General features: G+C 42.3%; 1 protein-coding gene across 3 annotated transcripts in view; it reads left to right on the top strand.

Annotated features, from left to right (window-relative positions):
* HTR4 (5-hydroxytryptamine receptor 4) overlaps window positions 1-26517 on the top strand; it is a 162227-nt gene extending 135710 nt beyond the window's left edge. For all 3 annotated transcript variants that reach the window (XM_028717539.2, XM_028717542.2, XM_028717541.2), the window contains one exon: window positions 25951-26517. In XM_028717539.2, coding sequence (XP_028573372.1) covers window positions 25951-26038 — 88 coding nt within the window. In that variant the 3' untranslated portion in view covers window positions 26039-26517. The remainder of the gene's footprint in view (window positions 1-25950) is intronic.
* Window positions 26518-26739: the final 222 nt, after the last annotated feature.

Below are 26739 nucleotides of genomic sequence, written 5' to 3'. Positions count from 1 at the left end.
AAGGCTACAAGAAGGTCCAGGAATTCTGAGCTCAAGATAATGCAAGTGAGCACAGAATCTAAGTCTGATAAAATGACTGAGGGTCATGTACATGGGCAAAAATGTTTACTGGCAAATATCAACCCAGCTCCTTGTAGAAGAAAGCTATTTTTATTTGATCCTGATTTTTAAGAAAATCTTAACAGCCCATGCTGTGTGACAAAGAGCACTTAAGTAAAAAGTTTACTGAAAAAAAGACGAACTCATTAAGGAGGAAGATGGAAAGCACTTAACAGACATTCTCAATACAGGATTTCCTATTATGGGGTCAGCTTTGTCCACATAATACCTTGGGTGTTTTTAAAACAACATTTTCTCAGGCTGGAGGAAACTGTCCAAAATGACTCAAGAGGGAAAGATATCTCTAAGCAAGCAGGGAAATGCACTATTATTTCTTTTCATCCCAAGCTGCCACTATACTGTATCTGCATGTCTCATTTTGTAGTTTATATGTTACTGTTTTCAGAGGCTTTGAAGATAAGCTACAAAAATTTATGCTACCTTACACCCATTGAGCAGTGCATGTTAAAATAAATTATGGAAAAATGCAAAATTCATGCATTTTTGTGTGAAAGATCCATGCAGAGCTAAGTGGGCAGTTAGCAAGTGTCTTCTTTATGGTTTCTTCCTAAAATCATAAACAATATTTTTTGAAGCTATCTGATGATGGCTTGAACTCATGATTTGAACGCCAGTTAAAAGCAGCAAAATCCCAGAGGTACCCAACGTGATCTCTGACCACTGGCCATCCTGGCTAGGGCTGTTGGGGGGGAAGGGCATGGCATTGGCTGCCTATGATATGAATATTTCTTTAGCAGGTAGCCACCAATGAGTTGTTATGCTACAAAGCTGTAATATAAGGTGTGTGCAATTCCATTTTAGGTATGCCAACAACAAGGAATTTAAGCCCAGGGCTTTGCATTGACATAGCATTAACAGATGGTGAACAGCAGTCAAAAGATGTTCCGTTTATAACAACTAAAACTATCTCCAATTTCAGAAGGCATTTCTTTCTTTCAGTTGAAACTCTGTGACCTTGTAGCTGCCATAACCCTGCCAGACGTGTTGTGCTCATCTACTTGTTATTTTCCTGTTGAAACATCTTAGTGGGATGCTAAGAGTTCAACCAAGAACATAGTCTGCAATTTGCCAATGACAAGGACAGACCATATTTGTCAAGTCTTCAGTCGCAGCTTTGATTAGACTCCAACGTAAAAATACGTTCATGTTGCTAAGGCAATATTAGAAACGAGTGATTCATCTTAGAAGGGAATTAACTGTACTGAGGTACCAATTGTGATGAAATGATTAACTCTGACAGGCTGGAAAGCGGGAAGTTGTGGTCTGCAAAATGTTAGGTTATTTTGCAGGTACAGGTTGCAAAAATGACTATGAGGACTAGTTGGACTGTGATTCTGCTGAGCAATTCATTAAAGTTCATCAAGCCCACTCACTGCAGATAAGATAAATCAAATTCTGCAGGGAACTAATGTTATTTATTTATAAACAAAACACATCATTTAGTTTGATCTTCTTGGATATTTATTATTATTATTTTGCGTATGTTCAAAAGGCAAATTTCCATCAAACTGGTCTGAAGGGGAAATGAAATATGAGGGGACTTGAGGTTCATTTTATAAGGCCATATGAAAATAATATTGCAGCATGTACTTTAGTGCAAACACGTGGCAGGGTGTGCACAGGAAACAATATTTAATGTTATCTCAGTAACTTTCCTAGGTTATTGGGAGGGCTTCCAAGATAAGGATCACGTGGCTCTACCCCAGAATTTCCTGTAGCAAATGAATTCACTATTCCGCTATTTACAGAGCAATCCAAGATCCCCTTATGCCACACTTTGGGTGGGGGTGGGGTCAGGGTGCTGGATTGAGTGGTGTCCCTTCCTCTGGTACTGATCACCATCTTCCACCTCCAAAAGGGGCAGGCAGGAGACATGCTGCCGGGCTCTTCACTAGCAGAGGGAGAGGGGGGGGTGCTGAGCTGGTCTGGGATCCATTGAAATCTGAGTCGGTCTCACTTGGAGCTGGCAACCCTCTCCAATCCCCACCCTGAGCAGCTGGACCGTGGGTTTTTATTTATTTATTGCATTTATGTCCCACCTTTTCCCTCATCCCAGTTATGTGCCATTAGGGCAGTCTCACATTGGCTCCTCAGTGGTATTTGGGGGCATTTACTTATTTTTAATTATCTCCCTTGGCTCAAATCAAGCCCAGATCCAAGGGGGGAAATTGTCACTGATGAATGGCCTGAAACAAACTGAAATTCTGCACATTTATTTCAGTAATGGTTGTGGACATCTATAATGTGTCAAAAGAAGAGCATTTTTCTGTTCTCTCCTCTTTCATGCATTTTCTGGTGTGTCCATTAAGGCCAAGGCTGTGTATATTCCATGAATCATTCTGCTTTAGCATTGAAAAGTGCAAAATTGGGTAAGTGAGCACAGAACTCAGCATCCTGAGGCCACAGCTTTTTTTTTTCTAAAAAGGCGTAAGAGGTAACTTACTGCGTAATATGGCTGGACTGCTGAAAGTGTCTGATGTAAATCTCAGAAGAATCAGGGAGGGAGACTTAATAGAATTTCCATTCCTAAGAGCCAGGCTTTGGTGTGCCATGCATTGCTCTCTGTTCTTCTTCATGGAACAAATAAAATGTTCTAAATAAAATGCATGCAAAGTATGTATCACTCTTGCAGCATATATATGCTATGCAGAATCCAACTTTGCTTACTTCAGGATTTAAATTGCATTTTTTCAGCTTGAAGCAAAGTTTTCTTGTTGCGAGCCTCTTCTTATATACGGATGCATTTCATCTGGAATTCACATAGCCAAGGAAAGAAGCCCTTGTTCTCGGAGATTTGGTGGTACACCAGTACAAAGAATAACTAGGATGTTGTTACCAGCAGTGACATTGGTTCTACATGGCAATACTTGTGGATTCAAGGCCCAACAATGCCTCCCTGCCTGTTAACTAGCAGCCACATGGCAAAGCATACAATGTAAAACAAAGAATGAAAGCAAATGATTATTTCTTTGTTTGTTTTACTACCATCCTTCACCCTAAAGTGCCAGGGTGGGGTACAACAATTAAAACACAATGTTAAAATTGTTTACAATCTCAAAGACAAAATGGGTGCTAAAAATATACATCTCAGGTGTCAAAAGCCAGAGCAAAGAGGGGCATCTTAAGGAGATACTGAAGTGGAGAAGCACAGGGATGCTTTTGTGAATCATTGTCCAATGTGTATGCTGGCCAAACATTGTCATAAAAATTGAGTGTTTTACACTGCACTGCAGCAAAGAAGACATACCTGCAAACAGGACATCATACAAGCAAATATTCTTTTCCTCTTCTGTTGTGATGCATCTGAAAAGAGAAGAACTTGTTCTACCTCTGAGAAGCTTCTTACTGGCTAAATGGTGGCATATGAGAAATTATTGACTACTGGGATACTACCATGTGACCAACAAAATATAATTTTCTCCAGCCACTATTAATACAAATTTGGAAAATGAACTTTCTCACAGAGTTGGAAGCTAGAAGGTTTTCTGACCAATCCATATTGTGCTTCTTTTGTTTTCAATCCAGTTCCTGGGGTGATAGCCACAAACTTAGCATGCTAGATCGGCAGACCAAACGACTGTCCACCTGTTGAACTCTGCCTTCCTGGTGAATCATGGTGCAGATGGCAGCGCCATTTTCAGAGCTATAAACAGTATAATTGTCATAGCTCTTTGAATGGTACTGCCATATGTACCAGAAAAGCAGCATTTAGATGTGTAAGGGCTTTGGGTCACCCGACTGCCTTCGTAAATTGTTGTGTATGGAATTCTAAAGTGAGCTTGAATGCTATGTTAAGCTTTAGAGGATATGCTCCAAGAATGTTGTCACCTGCAATAAATCCAAGTATATGTCAATAAATTGATCATGCAGCCAAGACATTGAGCAGCAGCTCAATGACAAAATGACTAAAATCAAAACAAATAACCGGCAGGTTGTTTGCTTGAATGAATGGTGTATTTCTACAGTGATGTATGTTTAGCATGCACTTGTGCAGGTGTTTCATGGATCTCTTTCCAATAAAGCTACAGAGCAAATCTGCTTTTCGGTATGACTTTAAATATTTCCTTCAAGATCTGCATGCACTGGTGGACAGAAGAGTACCCATAATTTGTGCTGTAAATGCAGAAAAATAAAATGACGAAAGACTGTAGTAATGGAAGAGGGAATGATACAGAGAACATGGTGGAACAAAGACCACTTTCCCCTAAGACTCCTCTAACTTGGTGTGGAGGGCCTGTTGCTTAGTGATAATGTGCCTGTTTTACATGAAGATGGTTCCAGGTTCAATTCCTGGCATCTCCAGTTTTATAACAATCTGGTTTTAATGGTAGATGCAAAAGACCTGTGCTTTTGACTCTTAAGATCCATTGTTTGTAATAGGCAAATTGAGTTGGAATAAGTTTTCTTCTCTGACCAAACTGCGGGAAGTAGTGGAGGACAGAGGTGCCTGGCGTGCTCTGGTCCATGGGGTCACGAAGAGTCGGACACGACTAAACGACTAAACAACAACAACAAAGTTTTCTTCCTTTGCTCCAACCTGTGACTCCTTGCATTCTGTGCTGTTGATTGTGACTGGCATAGTGGGCTCTTTGACCTATCGTATTGTACATCCGACGGTATGTAGAGCAAACTTTTCTCTGCTCCTCTCCAAGTCATTCTCTCTAATTCAGCGTCAGGCATAATTCATTTTTGAGTTCTCTGTCCATCTACCATGTTGCCCTCTTTATTCACTTGTATACACATTACATTTCCTTATCAAATGAAATAAAAAGATGTTTAAGTCACATACATATAAAATAGACATTTTCTTTATTTCTTTGTATACAGTGGTACGTCTGGTTACGTACTTAATTCGTTCCGGAGGTCCGTTCTTAACCTGAAACTGTTCTTAACCTGAAGCACCACTTTAGCTAATGGGGCCTCTCGCTGCAGCTGCGCGATTTCTATTCTCATCCTGAAGCAAAGTTCTTAACCCGAGGTACTATTTCTGGGTTAGCGGAGTCTGTAACCTGAAGCGTATGTAACCTGAAGCATATGTAACCTGAGGTACCACTGTATAAGAGTTTTACATCTCCAGGGGATTGAAATGCAGATTTCAAACCTCCTTTAGTTCTTTATGGCAATTTTGACTCGCCCTTTTCAGTTGAGAGCCAATTCTGTTTTCATGTTTGGCCAGTCTGTTGGGCCTTTTTCTACTACTTGTTTTCTTACTTTTTCCATTCTTTTAGTGTGTGATCAAAAAAATTTAGCCCTCTCAAAAATACAAGGATACAGCAATCTGTGCCAAAGCAGCTATTGTAGTGCTGACCCTGTTTACTTCAATAATTACCTGAGCATTGCCTCAAGGCATTAATCAAGTGGTACAGTTTCCGGTTTAATGTCATCCTGCAGCATCTGTAACAGCTGCAGGCAGATATATGTCACTTTGCTCTTCTTGCATTTGTTCTGTAATTGACAGTCTGCTCCTGCCAGGCCTAATTATGATCAAGCCTGTTTTACTGTGAGTTCTCTACAAGAAAAGGCTTCACCTAGACTAATTTTAACTATTAAGATGGATACATTGGTGAGGATGTTGTACCTAAAATGTAGCAATTATCATCTAATGCTGCGATAGTCCGTAAATGAATTCCAGACACAGGTTTAGTTTTGTTGGTAGTGTGCACTTAACATTCACCAAACTGTCAGAGATAGCAGTGAGGTGGTCTAATGTCAATGAAGTTACACGATATTTTCACCAGTACAAATTGATCTAGAATGTGTTTCCTCTGACACAGATAGAAGCTCTCGCACAGAATGTGTGTTTTATCTTACCCCTGCAATGAGGGATTATTTATTATTAGATTATTAGCTTGACTCGCCATGCTTGTTCTGTATACACACATCTCAAATTTGTGCTCTTTGAGAATAGCCTGTTTGGGTAAATCTGGCTTATGTGCATTGGGTTTTGTTTCTGTTTTACTCTCAAGTCATTAGCTTCAATAAAATCAGTGAACATGGTCATTTTTACAGAATAAGAAGAGTAATGAATTGGTCGTTCTTGTAGCATTCAATGGTGATGATTTCATGAATGTGTGAGGATGAAGTCCTTACAACATGGGTGCAATTTCTATGTAAGTCTTTTGTTAGGGGGTGGAATCCACTGAGACGAAAGTTCCAACAGCGCAAGGATTTCTGCTTTCACAATGGAATATTCTCCCTACTTCCTTCCTTGTGGACCCCTAAATCTGCCCTAGATTTCCCCTCAACCATCTGGAGCAGGTTTGAGAGTGGATGGTATAGAGGGCATGGGAGGGAAGTCTTGTTGTACAAACAGAATTTCTTGCGCTGATGGGAATCATTAGAGAATACATCCCCAGACCTGCATGTCATTGGCTGTGTTCACGCAGCACTTCATTCCATTTCTCTGAAGTTACCCTAACTGTGATTTCAACATTATATTTACAGTTTCACATAACATTGGTATCTCAGGTAATAATAATAATAATAATAATAATAATAATAATAATAATAATAATAATTTATTATTTGTACCCCGCCCATCTGGCTGGGTTTCCCCAGCCACTCTGGGCGGCTTCCATAGAAACCAAAAAACACTAAAATATCACACATTAAAAACTTCCCTGAACAGGTTAAGAACTTAATTCGTTCTGGAGGCCCGTTCTTAACCTGAAACTGTTCGTAACCTGAGGTACCACTTTAGCTAATGGGGCCTTATGCCGCCGCCGCACAATTTCTGTTCTCATCCTGAAGCAAAGTTCTTGACCTGATGTACTATTTCTGGGTTAGCGGAGTCTGCAACCTGAAGCATCTGTAACCTGAAGTGTCTGTAACCAGAAGCATCTATAACCTGAGTTACCACTGTAATGCAAAAGCCACTTTAATAAAACCGATGGAATGTGGTTCATTTTAAGTGTTCATTTCCATGTTATTTGATTCCGGGGTGGGGGTGGGGAATGCTGCCACCTTAACTCAGAAAACCAAGTGGGGTTTTCTGTTGTTTTTATACAGGAATCAAAGGGGAAACAGAAGCAGCCTGGATAGCTCAGTTAGTTATAGTGTGGTGCTGATAACGCCAAGGTTGCAGGTTTAATCCCCATATGGGACAGCTGCATATTCCTACATTGCAAGGGATGGGACTAGCTAATCTAACCTGAGGGTCTCTTCCAACTCTACAGTTCTATGATTCTATGTGTGGAAAGGGTAGGAGAGTGATGATGTTGTCCAGTGTTGATTGTTGTGTCACAGCATTCCCACTGATGTGAATGAAATTTAGTGTGACATGTCAGTATACCTGTCAAAAATCCACAATTCCATAACACAAGCACTGCAATGTGAAGGGAACACTGGAAAATGAGGCAGTAGTGCCAGTGTTATAGTGAGGAAAACTAAAGCCATATTCCCCACATCTTAATGCGTCCGTATCTGTAGAAATATTTTTTGTATGAAGAACAATTAATTATTATTAATTACTTGAGACTGACAGGAGGGCAGAGGTTCCTATCATGTCCTTCTGTATACCCTGCAGGCCAATTAACCCCTTTAATTGTCCCCCAAAATCTACACAAATTACTGGATTAAAATACTGTGAAAAGTGCTGATCCTAAGGATAGCACAATGTGTTACTACAATTAAATGAAGAAAATGACTGAGATCAAGAGATTGCCTGAAGCACTTAATTGGAACTAATTAGGCGAAGTGATTTACAACAGAGGATGGAAGTGAGCAGTGCAGATGGCTCTCATTGGCTCAAAGATACAGCTGTGACAAACTGATTCATAAAGATGCATATCTGGAACAGTCTGTTCAGTAACACACACATTCTCTCCCTCAAGTTGTCTGAATAAATTTTCATGAAAATATCCAAATTAGAGGCTGTTAACTTTCTCAGCATGAAAGTTGCCAATGTAATGATGGATTGGGCGGGGGAGGGGCTGGTCTGAAATTAAGAGGAATTCACAGTTGTACTTCAATACCAAGTTGGTTAAAAACACAATAAAATATGGAGCGAGGGAAGCTTAAGGTATATTTATATAAGGCAGGGGAAAGTGTAGCCTTCTTGGTGATTACCATTGGCCATGCTGGTTGGAACTGATGGCAGTAGGAGTCCTACACCTGCAGAGCCACAGGTTTCCCAGCCCAGGTTTCCTGAATGCTTTGGACTACAGATGGACTACAGAAGCCTTCCAGATGCTTTGGACTACAAGTCCCATCAGCCCCAACCAGCATGGTCAGGGATGATGGGAGCTGTAGTACAGCAACCACTGGAAAATATATCTCATGGCCATAATTTTCCTTTTAACTGCCAAAGGCCATGCAAAATGAATTTTGCAACCTCTTCCACATTCCTTTGTGGTACTTGGTTCTGAGCTCACTCGGGAGCCATCCCCAAATGTTTGAGAATTATTTTGCTCATCACAAAGAGGGAGTATGGAGCAGGCCTTGATCTGATGACAATAGTCAGTGTATGCTACGGTAGTATTGTAAGGAGCTAGCATATAGTTAATGAAGCTTTATATCACTTGTGAAGCCATTGGCATGTTATGTTGTGGCAGACCATATTATATCTGGGCTCAAAGGAAGTTTGCTGATTGGAGGAACTTTCAGAGTTGCACAGGGCGCTACTGAAATTTGAGATCCCAAGGTCCACCACTCGTCAGGTCTCCCTAACTGTTATCTTACATGCAGTTCTAGAGAAAAATACAACATGACTCAAGTATCCCAGAGCAGACATCAAAGGGGAGAGAGAGAAAGAGAGAGAAAACCCCACTTCATTTCTGCATTAGAATTCTAGAGGCTTCAGAGACATAGCTTTGTTATATATATATTTTATCTCTCTAGAGCAGTGTTTCCCAACCTTGGGCCTCCAGCTGTTTTTGGACTACAACTCCCATCATCCCTAGCTAGCAAGACCAGTGGTCAGGGATGATGGGAATTGTAGTTCAAAAACAGCTGGAGGCTCAAGGTTGGGAAACACTGCTCTAGAGGGTCTTCTGCAGTTCAGTGAAAGTACTCGTTAGTTGCTGTCTGATGCACTTTTGCCTGCATGGAAGCTAATTTTGTCTAGGAAATTGTTCTCATGTACATGCCAGCTCTTTGCTGTTTAATCATCAACTACACCGAGAAAGCTTTGGTGACAGTAAATGTTGTGTGAAGTACCTAAGGGGTATTTATTCTAAAAGCATTGACTACTGAACCTTGGAAAACTTCTACTTCATACAAAAAAAGATGCAGTGAACTGAAGGCAGCCTGGTGTGCAGCAATGTCACACCATCAGAGATGCTGTCACACTGTCAGAGAGCACACCTGTTAAATGCAGTGTGCACGGTGCACAACATATCAGGCTTCACCATACAAGCCCCTCTGAGCATGCTGTTTTGCCAGGCAAATACTCTGGCTGCTTTTGAAGAAATTGTATTGTACTGATGTTTACTATAGGTTTCATGTAAAGAACATCATGGGAATTTAGCAACACTTTGGTTCATTCTGTCTTTCTGCTCTTTTCACATTTAATGCACAAGCGCAGTTTCCTTTCAAAGGCAGGAAGTATTGGATGTAGCTTGCCCTTCTGCTATGAGAAGATGGCATTTAGACAAGGTCATGCTGATATTGACCTTGGAGATATTCTACATCCCCAGGGGATGTCCTATACACAAGAACAAAATGGGCCAGATTCAACTAACTTGTCCCCCTAGCAGAAGCCCATGTAAGGACTTGCACTGGGGCTTTCCGCCTCCCCAAAATCCACTCTGAAGTGTCAGGAGAACCCCCAGAACTGCACATGAGAAGAGAAGAGGGGAGATTGTACCAGCAAGCAAGCAGAAATGCTTTTGCCAGTGGAATGTTTGCAACATCACAACATTCAGTTCTTCCCAGTATTTCAATGTATTCTGCAGTACAGGTGAGTAGAAGGTAAATTGGGTTCTGCTGGCAGGTTGCTGTATGATTTGTAGAAGAGTGACTGTGCTCTCTCAGCCACTGTTTTGCACTTGGCTCTTCCCACCTCCCTGGCCCCAAGATACATATACAGTCATACCTTGGAAGTTGAATGGAATCCGTTCTGGAAATCCATTCGACTTCCAAAATGTTTGGAAGCCAAAGTTAGATACCTAATGTGGATTAATATATGTGCAATGATTGTACTGAGAGTGAACATCTAGGCAAGGTAATTGAAACACTGCTCCTGACCACTGGGATTCCTGCTCTTTCTTTTCCAGTCATGTTTTTGTCGCATTTTCCCTCCAAGGAACTTAAAATGGGCTACCTGTATTGATCCTGTTCTGTCTTAGTGATGACCCTGTTTGGTAGTTTAGCCTAAGAGATGTACTGCTTGCTGGCATGTAGTGCTAAGGACTTAGTCCTTATGAGCAAACATTCAGTCTCCTGAAAAGATCACAGGCACTTTGCTCCTCCCCTGCTGTTTTGCTGCTGAGCTAGACTAAGCCATGGTTTGGCTTAGCATGTCGTCCAACTCTGTTTTAAAAGAAAATAAGTTAAACTGAGGCAGCTGACTTACTCATTATTATTTTCTTTATATAAATATTATGATTATTCATAAGCACAACAGTAAAAAAATAAATAGAGGAGGGCCTGCCATCGAGGAGCTTATAGCCTAAAATAAAAGGAGGATGAAAAATATTGCATTAATACAGATAGTGGTCAGACTGACTTTAAGAGTCACAGTTACACAGTAGCTTCTGCCATATTTCCAGCTGATCCACAGGTTACTACTTCATGGTTTCTTATTGGAATTAAATGAGAATTTGCTTAAAACTGCAGCAATTAATCATGGTAAGGTCTTGCATAATGTTTTTAAATACTTTTAAATTTTGAGAAGTTTCTCTCTCCTTTTTTTGTCTGGCTGGGTTGATACTTTTAGTGTGCACATCTGATGGCTTAAATAAACGATCAAACATAACAAAAGCCTTTGATTTTGGTGTTTGAACTGCCCCTTGATAGTAAAAAATATTCAGGAGTATATGATTAAATTGGCTCAAGCCATTGGAAACTCTTGCTTAACATTATGGCAGACTGTTCTATTGATGGCCATGAAGATTTTATGATTACATACAGTTATTATCTCACAAAGCTAAGTGCTATTGTATGGGAAAGACCCTCCAGAGATATCTACAGAACAAGGGATTAATGTGCAATTCTAAACCATTTGAAGATGGAACAGTAAGGCAGCCACAGAGATCATAAAGTTTAAATTGCTCATGTAAATCTTTGCATGTTGGAATTTAATCACATCAAAGATCAAATGAATCGGCTAATAGCTCCCCTGATAGGAACGGAAGACCCAAATGATTTACTGTTTTTCAAGATGGCTGATCACAATAATAATTCATTGCTTCTTTTTTCTTAGCTATGAACAAAAGATGACTTTGCATTTGAAACAATAGTTTATTACAGGCATAGGCAAACTCCGGCCCTCCAGATGTTTGGAACTACAATTCCCATCATCCCTGGCCACTGGTCCTGTTAGCTAGGGATGATGGGAATTGTAGTCCCAAACATCTGGAGGACCAGAGTTTGCCTATGCCTGGTTTATTAGGTAGGCAGCATTAAGAAATAAACAGGTCCACTGTGGGGCATTTGTCAAATGTCACAAGAGTTTAACACCCAACTGTGTGATGCTAGTAGTGCCTGAGAACGAAATGAACTCTGCTGCTCTGAGGGCCCCTAAATGTGGGGAAGCAGAGCTACACGTATAAATAAATAAGTGTGCAGCACCTGTCCTTTCCTTTAGACTTTTCTTTGCCCATGAAAATCAAATTCAAGTAATAGCTGCAGTATCTCACAGTGCTTTGTTAATGGCTTTTTCTTCCTATTATGCAACAAAATGGTGAGATCTCTATGTCACACATGGATTCCTAGCACAGTTCTCATTTAGGAGATTCTTTATTCCTTCCATTTCCAAACTGAGCTTTTCAACTGCCAATTGAGGGACTTGCAATCTGAGTTTGATTCTCATGCCTGGTGGAAAATGCTTTATGAATAAAGGAAAAGGTGAAAAATATCAAAACTAGGATTGCTGCCATGATGGGAAGAAACCCAAATATTAGTTTAAAGGTCACATTTATTCCAGCACATGCTGAGTCCTGACATATTCCAATAAATCTTATGTTGAGACTTTGAAAAGATCAGCAAAGATTAGTTTTAGTGAAGTATTTAGATGAATGTACAATGCAGTGAAGCAACAAGGGGGTGTCAGGGATGGAATTATTCATTATCTGGGAGGATGGAAAAATCATCACACGAAGAAACTGGCATGTCCAAAAAGGCTTCAGCATAGGCCATGTTCCCATTTATTTCTTATTTTCAAAAGGTTATAAACATGACATGAGATTTAGACTGAGCATCCCATTCTCCACATCCCCACCCTGAAAAATATGTTTTGCTGTGCGGAAGAAATGTGTGTTATAATCACACTTCAAGTGGTACAAATTGTACCGCCTACATGATCTTTCTCTGCATATTTATTTATTTATTTATTTATTCCATTCCATTATATTATATTTGTTAGTCACTTGTCTCTCCCAAAGCAACTTACATCAAAAGCAATTAAAAACAACCAAGTAAGAAACCCAAAAACACAGCTATACAAGTAAAAGACAGGACTAATATAAACATGGCCCAGAAAAAGAGGACTCATTGCTGCCCTTCAAATTAAGAGAAAAGTCTTTGCTTCCATAGGTGGGTGGCTCTATCTAGTTTTCTCAACAAGCACTATGGACGTGGTCCTTTAAATTACTTAGAGTTCCAGTCTCTCAAACAAAAGAGCCCCACAGCAAATTAAGTTGCCTGGCTAAAGTGACATGTCTTCTACAGGCACTTTCTGAAACGTTTCAAGCCATTCCCTTTGTGAATGCTCCTAAAAGCAGTTGGAATGTGTTTGTCCCACAATAGCTTACAGTGCTGTAAAAATGAAACCAATTGAATCTAAGATTCTGTATTTCACCTTCAAAGTTCTTACATTTGGGGCAGTGGAGAAGATTTGAAAACCTGTCTATGATCCTTGAAGAGTCAGAAAGTAGAAAGGAATCTCTGAAATGGTAAACTTATGAGTGCAAGGTGTTTTTAATATTATTAAAGGAAACTGTTGAGGCTGGATTCAGCTAACTAGTTCCACTAGCAGATGTGCATGTAAGGAATTCCAGTAGCGCAGTGGGGCTTTCCCGCCCTCCATCCTCCCCCCACGCATGCCTGCCCCCCTCAAATTGGCTTGGGGGATCAGGAGAACCTCCAGAACACCTTGTGGAGGGAGGAGAGAGAATTCAGCCAGGCGTGCAAAAATGCTTGCACTCACCGAACAGTCACCTTAGCATTACATTGGATTTGTTCCTCTGTGATTTCAGGAAATGGAGTTTCCTGTTTATTACCTGAGAGCTTCTCTCAAAAATTAAAACTAGCAGCTACTTTGACACAATGTTATACTTGTAGTTTGGGGGTATGTTTTTTTACACATACATCTTTGAAAACTTGAAATGGTTGTATGGTTCGTTTTAAATTTCCTGGTTTTTAAATGGAAGTCTGTTTTATCAACTCCTAAAATTACACATTAGAGTTTATGGGGGCTGTTATGGGGGCTACATTAGCTGTGACTTATGATTTCATCAGGCCTGGCTGTTCTTATCTTCCCAAGTGAAGTTCTTATTACTAAAAAGAAAAAAGAAGAAAATCAAGGCTACAGGAATCCATGCCCTGGGAGCATCTCACTAGACTACTGCAATGTATTTGGTGTGGAATGGACTTTGAAAATTATCCAGAAACTACAACTGGTGCAAAATGCAACTGGCTGAAGCATCACAGACCATAGTTTGCCAGATTTTCAAGAGCCCGTGCTGGATGCCAGTTTGTTTTTGGGCACAATTCAGAATGTTGCTTGGGACTAGAGTGCCTGAATAATAGCTGTCTCCCATTTGAAATATACTGATGGTTAAAACCACAGTAGTGCCCACCCTGTTGAATGCCCTCCCACCAGATGTCAAAGAAATACAGTAAACAACTATCTGACTTTTAGAAGACATCTGAAGGCAGCCCTGTTTAGGGAAGCTTTTCATATTTGACGAATTATTGTGTTTTAGTATTTTGCTGGAAGCCGCCCAGAGTGGCTGAGGAAACACAGACAGATGGGTTGGGTAGAAAGAAGAAGAAGAAGAAGAAGAAGAAGAAGAAGAAGAAGAAGAAGAAGAAGAAGAAGAAGAAGTTATTATCTTCAGAGCCATGCTCAAAATGCCGTCACTATGTGAAATAAAGCAAGTGGCAGCGTGGACCAAGGTGCCTCATCCCCTTAAAAAAAACCTCCTCCCTCTGCTCATTTGCTAGATCCTATCCCTCCTATCTTATAGAAAGCTTAAAGTTACTAATTGCTTAACATTACTTGATCATAAACTGAGTTGCGTGACTTAAAGAAATTGTCTAAGTTACTGTGTAGCAGTTTTTCATCAAACAAACTTTTTATTTCATAGGTTGTTGTAATTGCAGCTCAGCAAATTGCAGAATGGTCCATAATGGAAGTCCCATCTTATATCAGGTCCAAGTCTGTATTGGGATTCCTCGTTCTCAGGAAACCCTCCAGATGCTACCAGATTTGCAAAGTATATGATTCATTTGGTAGCTATCCAAGCATAGCTTGGAATAAATGTTTAATACATCTTCTGTGTGAAAGGATGCTATACAAACCTATCCTCTAGTACTTTTTCAAAAATTCACCTAGCATTATATCAGACTCAAAGACAGGCACTTTTGGAATGTGTGAGCATCTTGATTGTGAATGCAACCATGGCAACTGGGTTTTAAAAAGATTAGCTGGGTATCTGGCTGCTCCTTATTGTGTTTATTGGAAGGGAGACTTATTTTAGTTTAAAATGCTTATATGTATTAACAATATAACCCTTAGGTTAAAGTCTAAGTTGCTCAAAGCCATTGCCCAAGAGCTTAGTAAATAATAATAATAATAATAATACCACTGGCTGTCTTGGAATGGGTCACTGAGTTTTTATTTGCACCACTGGGCTAATAATCATAATTTGTATTGATGTAATAAACACAGTCTCATCTGCTTCAATTACAGGAGGTTGTTGAAGTAGCATTTCTTAATTAAAGGGTTCAGCTCACCTTCAGCTTCTGTTTGTTTTGACAACCGTTGTATTGAACAACTCGATGCACCCATGAGCTTGAGGAACACTGTAGCTTAGATCTAGGTTTGCTATGTTATTACCATCTGCTTGTTGGACTCTGAGGGCACTTAAGGGTCAGACACCTGTAATTTCTGGCTATGTGCTGATTTGGATGTCTACCAGGAAACTGTGTGTTGAAAATAACAACAGCCCTCCAAATATTTCAATAGGTGCATGGAAAAGAATAATAATTTGCCATCACACTTGCTCGCAACCCTATGCTAACTCGGCTACTCTAACCCAAGCAACATACATCAATATTGGCATGAACCATGTCAGAGATGTTGCAAGTTAGACCCATAAGAAAATGTTGACATGCGGCCTGCTTCTGGTTAGGTTTTCAGCTGCTCCTAACCGCCATGGTCAGACACAGGATATTGCCATCGAGCTTTGCTTGCTTATATAATTGCCCAGTTTTTAAGGCAGAGTGCTGCAGCAGTGATCTGGTATAGCAAAAACCCTTGTTCTTTGTGATTACCGATAGCAGAAAGATCCAGGAAACACTTTACAAAACAAGTTTTAATTTTCAGGAAATGGAAAGCTCAGTTATGTCAGTTTTATAATACTTCTTATTGTTGAGGTTGTTTATTTACCCTGGTTGCATTCTTTGATAACATGTAGTATTTACAGAATTAAACCAGTTTGCTTTAGCTTAACTAAACATATTGTGAGATTATTCCACATTACAAATGTGGGTAGCGGTAAATTCCTCCTCCAGGGAAAGGGTGTAATTTCTAAGGCAGTAGAAGGCTGCACAAAAACCTATTATTACTCTCCTAATTAGGCTTGTTATGAATCTGTATTTTATTTCACTTCTGGCAGCGAGGCCTGTGACAATGGTTGGCGGTGTGATATTACGGAATGACTGTGAACAATCAGTATGTGATGAACAAAGTTGTCAGCAACAAAACACAACGCAGCTTCTGAGAGAAGGGGTAGGTGTTGGTTTGGCATTAAAACCTTATGCAGATACAAAATGATACGGGCAGGAAAGCTGTCTAGGGTTAGGACCTAGGGCTGTATTTAAAATGATCAGGGAACAAAGTTTTGAACCGAGTTTCTTTGCGGGGGAAGGAGGTTGCTTCAGTACTCCTGAACTTTCTGCACTGTTAAAAAAAGTAACAATAACAAAACTTATTACAATGGATTCTTTTTATAGACAAACTGTTGGAGACAGAATCCTTAACATTGTGCCATTTAAAAAATCATAATTTCATAGCCTTGGATGAAGTGCTTTCCACACAAGGCTTTCACTCCACAACAGCCATGCTTGGTTGTATCCACATTTTGCAGGACATCCACAATGTGCACCCAGTTGTGGACCATCTGTGTTTCCTCTGTGGCTCTTCCATCTTTTCACAGACCAGAGCATCCAACTTTTAAAAAAGAGTCAGGGTAGCACTCTTTCTGTAGGTGTAGGTGTTCAGTGATCAGTTGCCTCCTAACCTGGGAATGTTGATTTCCACAGGGAAGGGGCATTGGAGTCAGACAGCTGCCATAGACATTGTATCTTGGCAGATGCCATTAAAAGGATTGCAGAGGGTGAAAATCAGGGGAAGAGTTTTCCACACTGCACTAGAAAGAACAGGAGCTGTGCACAAACAGCATATGCTGCAGCTCAGTAACCTTCTTGAAGATGCAGAAGGCAGTGCTGGAGTGCCAGAACCACTCCACAAAAATGTATTTTTAAGGAAGTGGAAAAGACAGAGTGGAAGCCTCCTGCTTCATCTCTAGGTGAGAGAGCAGGTGGGGGTGCAGAGAAATCTCTTTTCCCTTCATGCTTAAACTGCCCGGCTCAAAGAATGATTACTGTGATGGATGCAGTGAGAGCACCAAGTTCCTGACCTCTACTAAGCAACTTAAATGAGCTTTCACAGCCATGTCCCTCAGCAGACATACAAGTGCTGGGGTTTGTGTTCTTTTTTTGCTTGGACATGAGCAGCATCCAAACTAGACAAGTGGGATTCATATTCCATTCAGGGCAGTTGCCTCCCAAGGAGGAGAAACCCATTACAGTACTAGCCTAAAAGGAGAGTTAGCCATAAATTTCTCTTTCTCTTCTCTCCTCTATTCCCCCTGTCTCCAAGGATTTTTCTGACCTAACTCAATTCTCCTGTTCATCTTACTAGACTATGTTTTTGGTCCATTCTTTGGATCCTAGAAGATTATTCAGGTGGTGAGGAGTGTGGCGGGGTAGGAGGATGTGTCTGAAATGTCTGAGAGGGAGCTGTCAGCTATCTTACTTAGCCTTATAATGTGGCAAAGGGTTTTCCTTCACCTCCACCACTCTTCTTTTGTGCTTTAATTTAAAAAGGTTCTACTATGTGCACAGGGCTCTCTTTCTGCTGGCCACACTTCCTGGCAAGCCACAATATGTTAAGGGGCAACTAGGCCCAGAAAATTTCAGATAAATTTCTCCCCTACCCCCCAAGAAAGAAACAGAGTATCTCTCATTGTCCTTATTTTGAGGAAACTGGTGTGTGGAGGAGGGTTTGTCAAGTCCTACTAGACACACGTGTTCAAAAAATTACTGTCAGTGTTATCTTTAACGTTCCATTTCTTAGAATAAATTAGGAAATAAAATAATAATATATAAAATTGGGAAATAAGCAACAAAGACTCTGTAAATTTATGGAAGATCAGGAGGCTGAGTATTGTTGGCCAAGATGGAAAAGTTAGATTGACCACAATGAGCAAGTTTAAATCTAATGTTGGTGTTATGTACTGAGTTGAATAGGATCCAAACTGCAGCAGTCTGATTGGTCCTAGAACAATGCAGCAGTATGATTGGTTGGCAGGAACTACCCAATCATGCTCCAGATAGAAGTGAATCCACAACCTGATTGGCTTACAGTAGAATTCCGGAATTAGCCAATCATGTGCAGCCCATTGTGTAAATAATGTATATAAAGCAGATACTTTGAGGGGACTTTCATTCATTCCTCCTCACCACTATGAGCTGAATAAAGAGCATGAAATCACTTTGCGACTCTGAGTATATTTCACTGGCGACGAAGGTGGGATCCCGCTGAGCTGACTGCCACACACAGCACCGCAGCACTGCCACCTGCCGCACCGCTGCCTCGCACCGTGTATCCAGGCTTCAGCTCCGGGACACAAGGAACTCAGAATGGCAACCAACAACAGCTTCTCACCATTCAACCCAGCATCTGGAGACTGGGAAGCATACGCCTCCCGTTTCACCTTCCTCCTAGAAGCCAAAGGGGTCACCGACGAAGAAGACGCCAAGAAGAGGGCGATATTCTTCAGCGTCTGCGGAGAGGAGACGTTTGAAATTGCCCGGGCTCTCCTTGCGCCTGAAGACGTCGCTACTGTTCCATACAAAACAATAATGGGACAGCTGAAGGGGCACTTTTCGCCACAGCCCTCAGTAGTGGCTCGTCGAAATGCCTTCTACGCAAAGCGGCAAGCCCCTGGGGAAACCATAACTGGTTTTGTGACCTCTCTCCGCCAAGCTGCCCGGTTCTGCAACTTCTCAGAGCTGGAGAACATGCTTCGTGACCGCCTCGTCGGTGGCCTGAAGGATGAGAAGCTGCAACGACGCCTCTATGCTAAGAAGGACCTAACGTTCCAGGTCGCTCTGGAGGAGGCCCTGGCAACGGAAGCTGCGGAGAGGTCGACGCAAGAGGCACGGCCGAGCCAGCTGTCCCAACCGAGGGTCCACAACGAAGACCTCACCGACGACTCAGGATCCGACAGGGAGGAGGTGCACCGAGTACAGCAGCGCACTCAAGCAGCCCACATACCACAGCTGCCTCGACGAGAAGGAGGGAACTGCACAAGCTGTGGAGAAAGTCACGAGAGGAGGACCTGCCGTTTCCGCAACGCAGGGTGCAGGCAGTGCAGAAAATTGGCACACATCGCCCGGGTGTGTCGGGCTCGGCCCACCCGACGCCAGGCATCAGATGACCAATCCAAGAGCCCCAGGTCTCGGGGCCCAACGCACCAAGGCAACTCGACAGAGCTCACAGACTTCCAGGTATACCAGTTGCCCCACCCCAACGTAGAGAAAGTTTATGTAGAGGTACAGATAGAGGGGGCCCCATGCCACATGGAGCTTGACACGGGTTCAACTCTATCCATAATCTCGGCAAGGACCTTAAGGAAACTGTGTCCTACTGGGGGTCCCAAACTCAGGCCGGCCCCATTCACCCTCTGGGACTTCCAGAAACGTAAGGTCCCCACAATGGCGGTGGGGACCTTCAGGGTGCAATACCGAGGGCGGACGCGGCAACTGGACTTGCTTGTGGTCAAGGGCCCCTACATTAGCTTACTGGGATTGGCATGGTTTGGACCACTGGGGCTAGCCGTCACCGGGGTGAACCACACTAGCTTACAAGTGGACGTGGACGCCATATGCAAGGAATTTCCGGGGGTTTTCAATGGGAAATTGGGACAGTATACGGGGCCCCCCATTGCTCTACAGCTTGACCCCGCAGTACGACCGGTCAGGCTCAAGGCCCGCCGGGTCCCGTTCGCCCTGAAACCCCATATAGACGAGGAATTGGACCAGCTCGTGGAGCAAGGAGTGCTGGAGCCGGTGCCTAATGCCCCCTGGGAAACCCCAGTCGTCACACCCGTCAAGCCTAATGGTTCGGTCCGCATCTGCGCAGACTACAAATGTACCATAAACAAGGCCCTCACGGCCCATGCATACCCAGTGCCAGTGGTCAGCCATGTTCTTGCCACCCTGGCTGGGTCGAAAATTTTTGGCAAGCTGGACTTGGCCCAAGCATATCAACAGCTGCCAGTAGATGAGGCCACAGCAGAGGCACAGATGATTGTGACGCACAGAGGAGCATTCAGGGTAAAGCGGCTGCAATTCGGTGTCAGCGTGGCACCAGGCATATTCCAGAATCTAATGGACTCTCTACTTAAAGGGATTCCTGGCGTCACCCCCTTCTTCGATGATGTGTTGATTGCCGGGCCCACACCAGAGGAGTTTGAGGACCGCCTCCGCACCGTTCTGCACCGTTTCCAGACGGCGGGTCTCAAGGTGAAGCGGGAAAAATGTCTACTAGGAGTGCCTCAGGTGGACTTTCTGGGATTTATGGTGGACGCAGAAGGGGTCCACCCGACTGGGGACAAGGTACGGGCCATTTGTGATGCCCCAGCGCCCAAGAACAAGACTGAACTTCAGGCCTTCTTGGGACTATTGAACTTTTACCATTCCTTCCTTCCCCACAAGGCGGCGGTAGCGGTGCCCCTACACAGACTCCTGGACAAGCGGGCCCCTTGGGTGTGGGGCCAGCGCCAGGAGGCCGCATTCCAGGCAGTCAAGGACTTGCTTGTCTCAAACTCGGTCTTCGACGAGAGGCTGCCGGTGGTGCTAGCACTTTGCGACTCTGAGTATATTTCAGTTGGAATCACCAACATTGATAAAAACCTACAAATGAAATGTGAGCTACTGAGACAGATTTTCTCTTGAGGATATTTTCCTGAGGAGCAAAGACTGTGGCACTTTTAAATCCCATCAGGTGATGGTATACTTTCACTCAGCAAGCAAAACAAACAAAATGGCTATTTTCCCCAGGAATATAAATGTGTGTTCTTCCCCACCCACCCACTTTTTGAGTGGATAAGCCACTTTTGAGTGGGTAAGCCACTACGAAAGCAGTTTTTCTTTTCTTCCCGCTTGTCAGCCAATATGCAAAGAGCTGGTTTTCAACACATTCTGAAAGAGCTGGCTATCCGCCCTCTCTTCATAGCCTCCTGAAGCATCTGGACGCTTTCACTGTGCCCTTTTCAGCAGACACCTTGTGTCATTTGAAATGCCTAGTTCCAGCCTAAGACTGCAAATGTTAGGATGGGTTTGATTATTTGGTTCACATAAGCATATGAGTTTTGAACATTTCTTTTTCTGAGCGAGTCAGTATCTCCACTTTGTACTTATGGCCTCATCCTCCCACACCCAAGAGGTGAGATCCAACCTGTTTGTCTGTTGGAGTAAAAAGAGTTCTGAATGTATTCTTGAAAAACACAGCTGTTCCTCACAGGAACTTAACTAGGATGGTGCCAGTTGGGTGCTTGTGAATGACTCTGAATCTAATCTCTGGGGACAGGACTGGCCCAATACATTTTGACACCTGAGGCAAATCACAAAATGGCATCCCCCTCTGCCAGGGAAGAAGGGGTGGGTGAAAACCTACATCAGGAAGAAGGGTGGGAAGAAACTAGCAGCACCTCCTATTCACCAAGAGGCCACTGTAGAGCCGCCAGGGGTGGGGGGCAACGAGGAAGTGGCAGATTCAGCCTCCAAGGAGTGTGCTACAGCTGTTGTGGCAGCAACAGAAGCAGGCGATGCATTCCTTGGAGCCCACATTTGCTGCCCCCATGGATCCTGCCACCTGAGGTGGTTGCCTCACATTACCTCATGGGAGGGCCAGCCCTTTCTGGGAAAGACACTGGTATCAATTGAAGCACATCATCAAGAGGTTCTAAAGAATTAGATCGGGGTAGCCAGCGTAGTGCCCTTCCAGTTGTTGTTGGGCTCCATTTCCCATCTGCTGCACCCAGCTTGGCCCATGATCAGGGAGAATGGGAGTTATAGCTGAACAACATCTGGAGGGCACTATGTTGACTACTTTTGGACTAGTTCCTGTTCACAGCCTGCTGCTATATAACAACCGGGAGTTGCCTTGAGCACAAGGGGAAATGTGCTGTTGGGTGACTCAGCACCAGAACCACAAACTAGTAATTACTGGTGATCAGTGGAAACTTCCCCCCCACTGAACTCTGTAGAGAGGTGGGTGGGTTGTGCACCATTAAGGGACTGCAGACTCACAGAATGTCCTCCATATTATTACTTTGATGGGAGTTAAGTGAGCACAAGAAATAACAGAAACCAGAAGTGGTAGTCGTCAGAGCTTGATCGTGTTGCTATTTCCCAGAGAGAGCTTTCTGTGATGATTCATGCTCAACAGGAGGTTGTGAGCTCTGAGAAATTCTCATAAAAACTTCTGTATTTGAAATCAGCTTTGTGCTATAACTAATACTGCATCAAACTATCTGTGATGACACAAAGTATGTGGAATTGACAGAAGTGTATTCTAATGCTTATGGGGTTTTGTTATGCTGCAGCAATTTAGAGCTATGGGAAGATTGTCTCATTTTTAAAATAAAGCAACTCCGGAAAGAACTATTTCTATTGTCGATTGCTGAAATGTCTCAAGACTGTAGAGTAACAGCCGTAATTCCGTAGCTATTTCCGTTTCTGGGATAAAGTAAGGCAAGATAAACTACTAAGTAATCTCTGACCCTCTGAAAAGCAGATTTAATGACTGCATTAGGTAATGGAAAAAGAGTAGATGAATAAAAGACCACGCAAAATAGCCCTTTGAACCATCACGGTTTTGACTGTGTCCTGTATGTGATGCTAAAGTTACTGCTTCCTAAAATTCTATCTTGGTACAAAGTCTTAGAATTGTAAGCAAGACTTTAAAAAAAAAGCTGAATTTAGCTAACTTTCCCTGTAATTATTGGCTCCTGGCTTTATTTTTAAATCTAAAAAACAGATTGTACTTGGTTTAAAAAAAATTACCTGACTCTATGTCCCATGGATCTGAGTACTCCTCCCTCAACATCCTATTATCAATAATGCAACATTATGTCTGAATCCTGGGTTTCAATCTCAAGACTGAAGTCAACTGTGGTCATGCATACAGAGATTTGCTTCCCTGTGCATGCACACAGCTTTTTAATCTTTGGGGTGGAGAGGCCTTATGCCTAAGACTGAGCTAGAGAAGAAACTGTGAGGGGAAGGTGTTGCAAAATGATTCTTCACGCTTCTCTTTTGTCCAGTTTTTAAAGCCCATGTAGCTAAATTATTTCTGACAATTTTTGAAAGTTGTTCTTAGACTCCTATGAGTCACATACTTCAGCAGGTCTACGCATTCCACAGTACACTGTGTAAAAAACACTAGTCTCAGGCTGCTCTGGTTCAAGAGGAGGAGGGGGGAGAGAGGATTTATTAAAAGCAGTACATTTTTATTTCTTCTACTCTGTCACAACAAAGTAAGACTTAATATTAATTATGTCTGTTCTTCTGCTTCCTTTTTTTCTGCCAAAGGTTTACTAAAAGGTTCAGTAAACTTTCAGCAGCGGAAGAAGATGAGGAAATATATTTAATAAAGGTTTGCTTTCCCATAACAGAGCAGAGGAAGTCAAAGCGTACATTTTCTTTTCATAATAAATGTGTCTTTCTCTTCTCCAAAACCTTGTCGATCATAGAACTTGGGACTACAGGTAAAAAGAGAGCTCTCGGATAACTTGGCAGTGGAGGGTTGAGATTAGGTTAAAACATCCTGAAATTCAGTTTTTAAAAGATTAAAGCATGATGGAACCTGAGATCTTCTGCACACAAAGCATAGGGGTAGTTTCCCTTTGTGACTCTTCCTGCTTGGATGGCTATCTCCAGAGGGTACCTGGGGTTGTTCGGCTCCATGCTGCTTTCAATGTGGGGTTGCCACAGGGCTCAGTGCTGTTCAACATCTACATGAAGCCACTACAGGGCTTTGTTGTGCATTTTTTTACCCTTCTAATTGCATTGCTGTGTTTTAGCCTTCTATAGTTTTTAATTTTGTTTTAATGTGAGTCACTTCAAGTTATTTGGTAAGAGAAGAACCATCAGCATCAGCATAAAAATAATTGTCAGCAGTATGTTGATGATATGTGGCTCTGTTTCTCCTTTACACCTGCAGGTGTGGCACTGGATATGCTAGGCCAGGCATAGGCAAACTCAGCCCTCCGGATGTTTTTGAGACTACAATTCCCATCATCCCTGACCACTGGTTCTGTTAGCTAGGGATGATGGGAGTTGTAGTCCCAAAACATCTGGAGGACTGAGTTTGCCTATGCCTGTGCTAGGCCAATGTTTGACATCGGTAATGAACTGGATGAGAGCCAATAAACTGAATCTTTATCCCGATAGGACTGAAGTGCTGTTAATGGGTGATTCCCTTGGATGGGGTTAGACTCCCTCTGAAGGAGCAGATGAGCCACGTTCCTAGATGTACTGTACAAGTCTTAAAGTGCCTCATGTTCACTAACTGATGTGCATATGATTGCGTCAAATCAGCTGCTTCCAGCAACTACTTCTACATATAAACCTTCCAGTGTGATCTACTGACTGGTCATAAAACACAGAGGCTATTCTCAACAGGGCTTGCTTCCCACCTGTGCCCTAAAATGATAGAGAAACAGATGCTTCACAGCATGCAATAACAAACATAGTCATCCTAATCTCTCTGCTTTGTGTTCTTATGATGCAATTGTGAATTATGTTGTTTGCATTTGTAATTATAGAGCTGAACAGATGGTGGAAGGCTTATTTCAAGGCAACACATCTACTAAAATAGCCTAGTCTGGGCTCCTAAGCAATTGCTAACTGTAAGCCTGAATCATTAGAATTGGGGATTATTTACTTTCTCTTTTTCATATAACCAAGGGAAAGAGGGTTTAGCGAGATGGGAAGTGTGAAAAACAGTGGATGTTATTTAAAATTGCAGCAGCCAGGTGGAACTGATTTCTACAGTTGTATATTTGTACCTTAAGAAAATGTGAGCCAGGAAGATTATCGAGCCATAATACTTGACAGCAACTTTTTTCTAGATTTCTTTTTAAAATTATATTGCACCTTCTGTCCCATAAGTTTCCCCAGGGCCCCAGTTCAAATTCAGAAGTGGGGTAGGAGACTATCTAGTTAAAACTTGAAGTATCCTTAGTTAAGTTTTTACCTACAGGTTAGCAGAAAGTACCCATATGCCTTTAAGCCATTCCCTCCCTCTCTTGTTTAACTCATAAGTGATGTATCTGTGTGGCTGGTGATTTCCTGTCCTGTTTGGGTGCTTTTCTCTCCAACCACCCAAAAATAGAGGTTCAACACTGCACTGCTTCCATCTTGGTTTGTGTACTGATAGCAGAAAGAGGTGTCTAGATTAAGCCTGATTGCTACCTCCTTCCCAATAGAAAATCAGCATGTGATGATGTGTTGGTGCAGTTGTAGAACTCTGGGCTCAATTTGAGCCTCTTCCCACAACAAATGGCCATCATATTTCAGTACTGCCATCCAGACTGGGCAATGCACCAGAGAGCTTGTATCAGCCTGCATACCAAGCAGAGTTGGCCTGTAAAAAGTGCTGCTACTAAATTTTGGAACTGACCAGGTTGCAAGGACAATATTATTAAGGTGGGTTCCTTTATGGGTCCGATCCTTTGAGGAGATGTGTCCACAAGTTGTCTATATAGGAGAGAGTGGAAGTTTGTGTTTGTACTAAATGGGATAAAGATTTTTGCTAATCTGTACAGCTAACTGTGTCTGATAATTGTGTATCCAAATGATGCAGGATAACTAGAAATACTTGGTTTTCCTTTTAGTCACTACATTTCAAATTAAAGTCATTCTCCACAGCCAAGTAGTTTAGTGCACATGTTCTTAGGTCACATCCACATGATACATTTAAAACACTCTTATATCGCTTTAACCAGTTATGGCTCTTCCCCCCCCCCCCAAAAAAAATGTAACTTGTTAAGAGACACGCTGCTTAGGCATTTCAGAAAGGCTCTCCCCGCCCCTGGCATTCCTTGCACTTGTTCTAATGTGGTCTTTCCCTCCCTTCCTCCTTTTCTGTAGGTATACAGTCTTGTACAATGGGCAACCCCAGGAACATGACAAGCTTCCGATCCATAATGATCCAGAATCCCAAGAGTCCTGCTTCTGACTAAGGTCCCAGAATGTGATCTGCTATGCAGGACAGTTGCAAGATGATGGTGCACCAGGAACCTATTGCCAGATCAATGTTGTCTGCATTACCATAGTGCTCTCCTCTACTGATTTGACTTCAGCAGCAACAGCAAGGATGTGCTTACCAGCCGGAAGGATTAGGCAGTCTGCAGAGAGGAGGAAGGAGGTCCTTTTTTTTGTTGCTGCGGAGTGATGCCTGGAAAAGTCATAGTGCTTTGCATGTGATGCGCAAACAATAAGCAACAGATGTGTCCGTACACATCTCTCTGTCTCTGTCTCTCTTTTGTATTGCTGTGTGGCAACAATATGAATCTTCTCCCAGAATTTGACTTGAAGTGCTAATATCAAACCACACTTTTGCTTAACCAAAAAGAAACAAGGAACTGATACTATTTTTCTCAGCTGTTTTTAATTGTGAGCTTTTACTCAAGAAATGTACTCCCCCAGCTGTGCAAGCTGGCAGTCACGCTATGCATGTTCCCCCACCCTAGTATGTCTCCTGGCCAAAATATGTTGAGGAGCATGAATAGCCCAAAGAGAACTACGTTCTGGCCTAGGGATATGGAACTGATTGCGGTATGAAGTCCTGCAGCTCCCACCAAACTGATCTACTGTGCACAATGTGAAGATTAAATGATGAACAGTCACAGATTCCATCACTAAGATGTTTCCATCTGC

The sequence above is a fragment of the Podarcis muralis genome, chromosome 2 (genome assembly GCF_964188315.1).
Source record: "Podarcis muralis chromosome 2, rPodMur119.hap1.1, whole genome shotgun sequence".
NCBI lineage: Eukaryota > Metazoa > Chordata > Lepidosauria > Squamata > Lacertidae > Podarcis > Podarcis muralis.
Note: the sequence above shows the minus strand (reverse complement) of the source record. Positions and strands in the feature narration are given on the sequence as shown.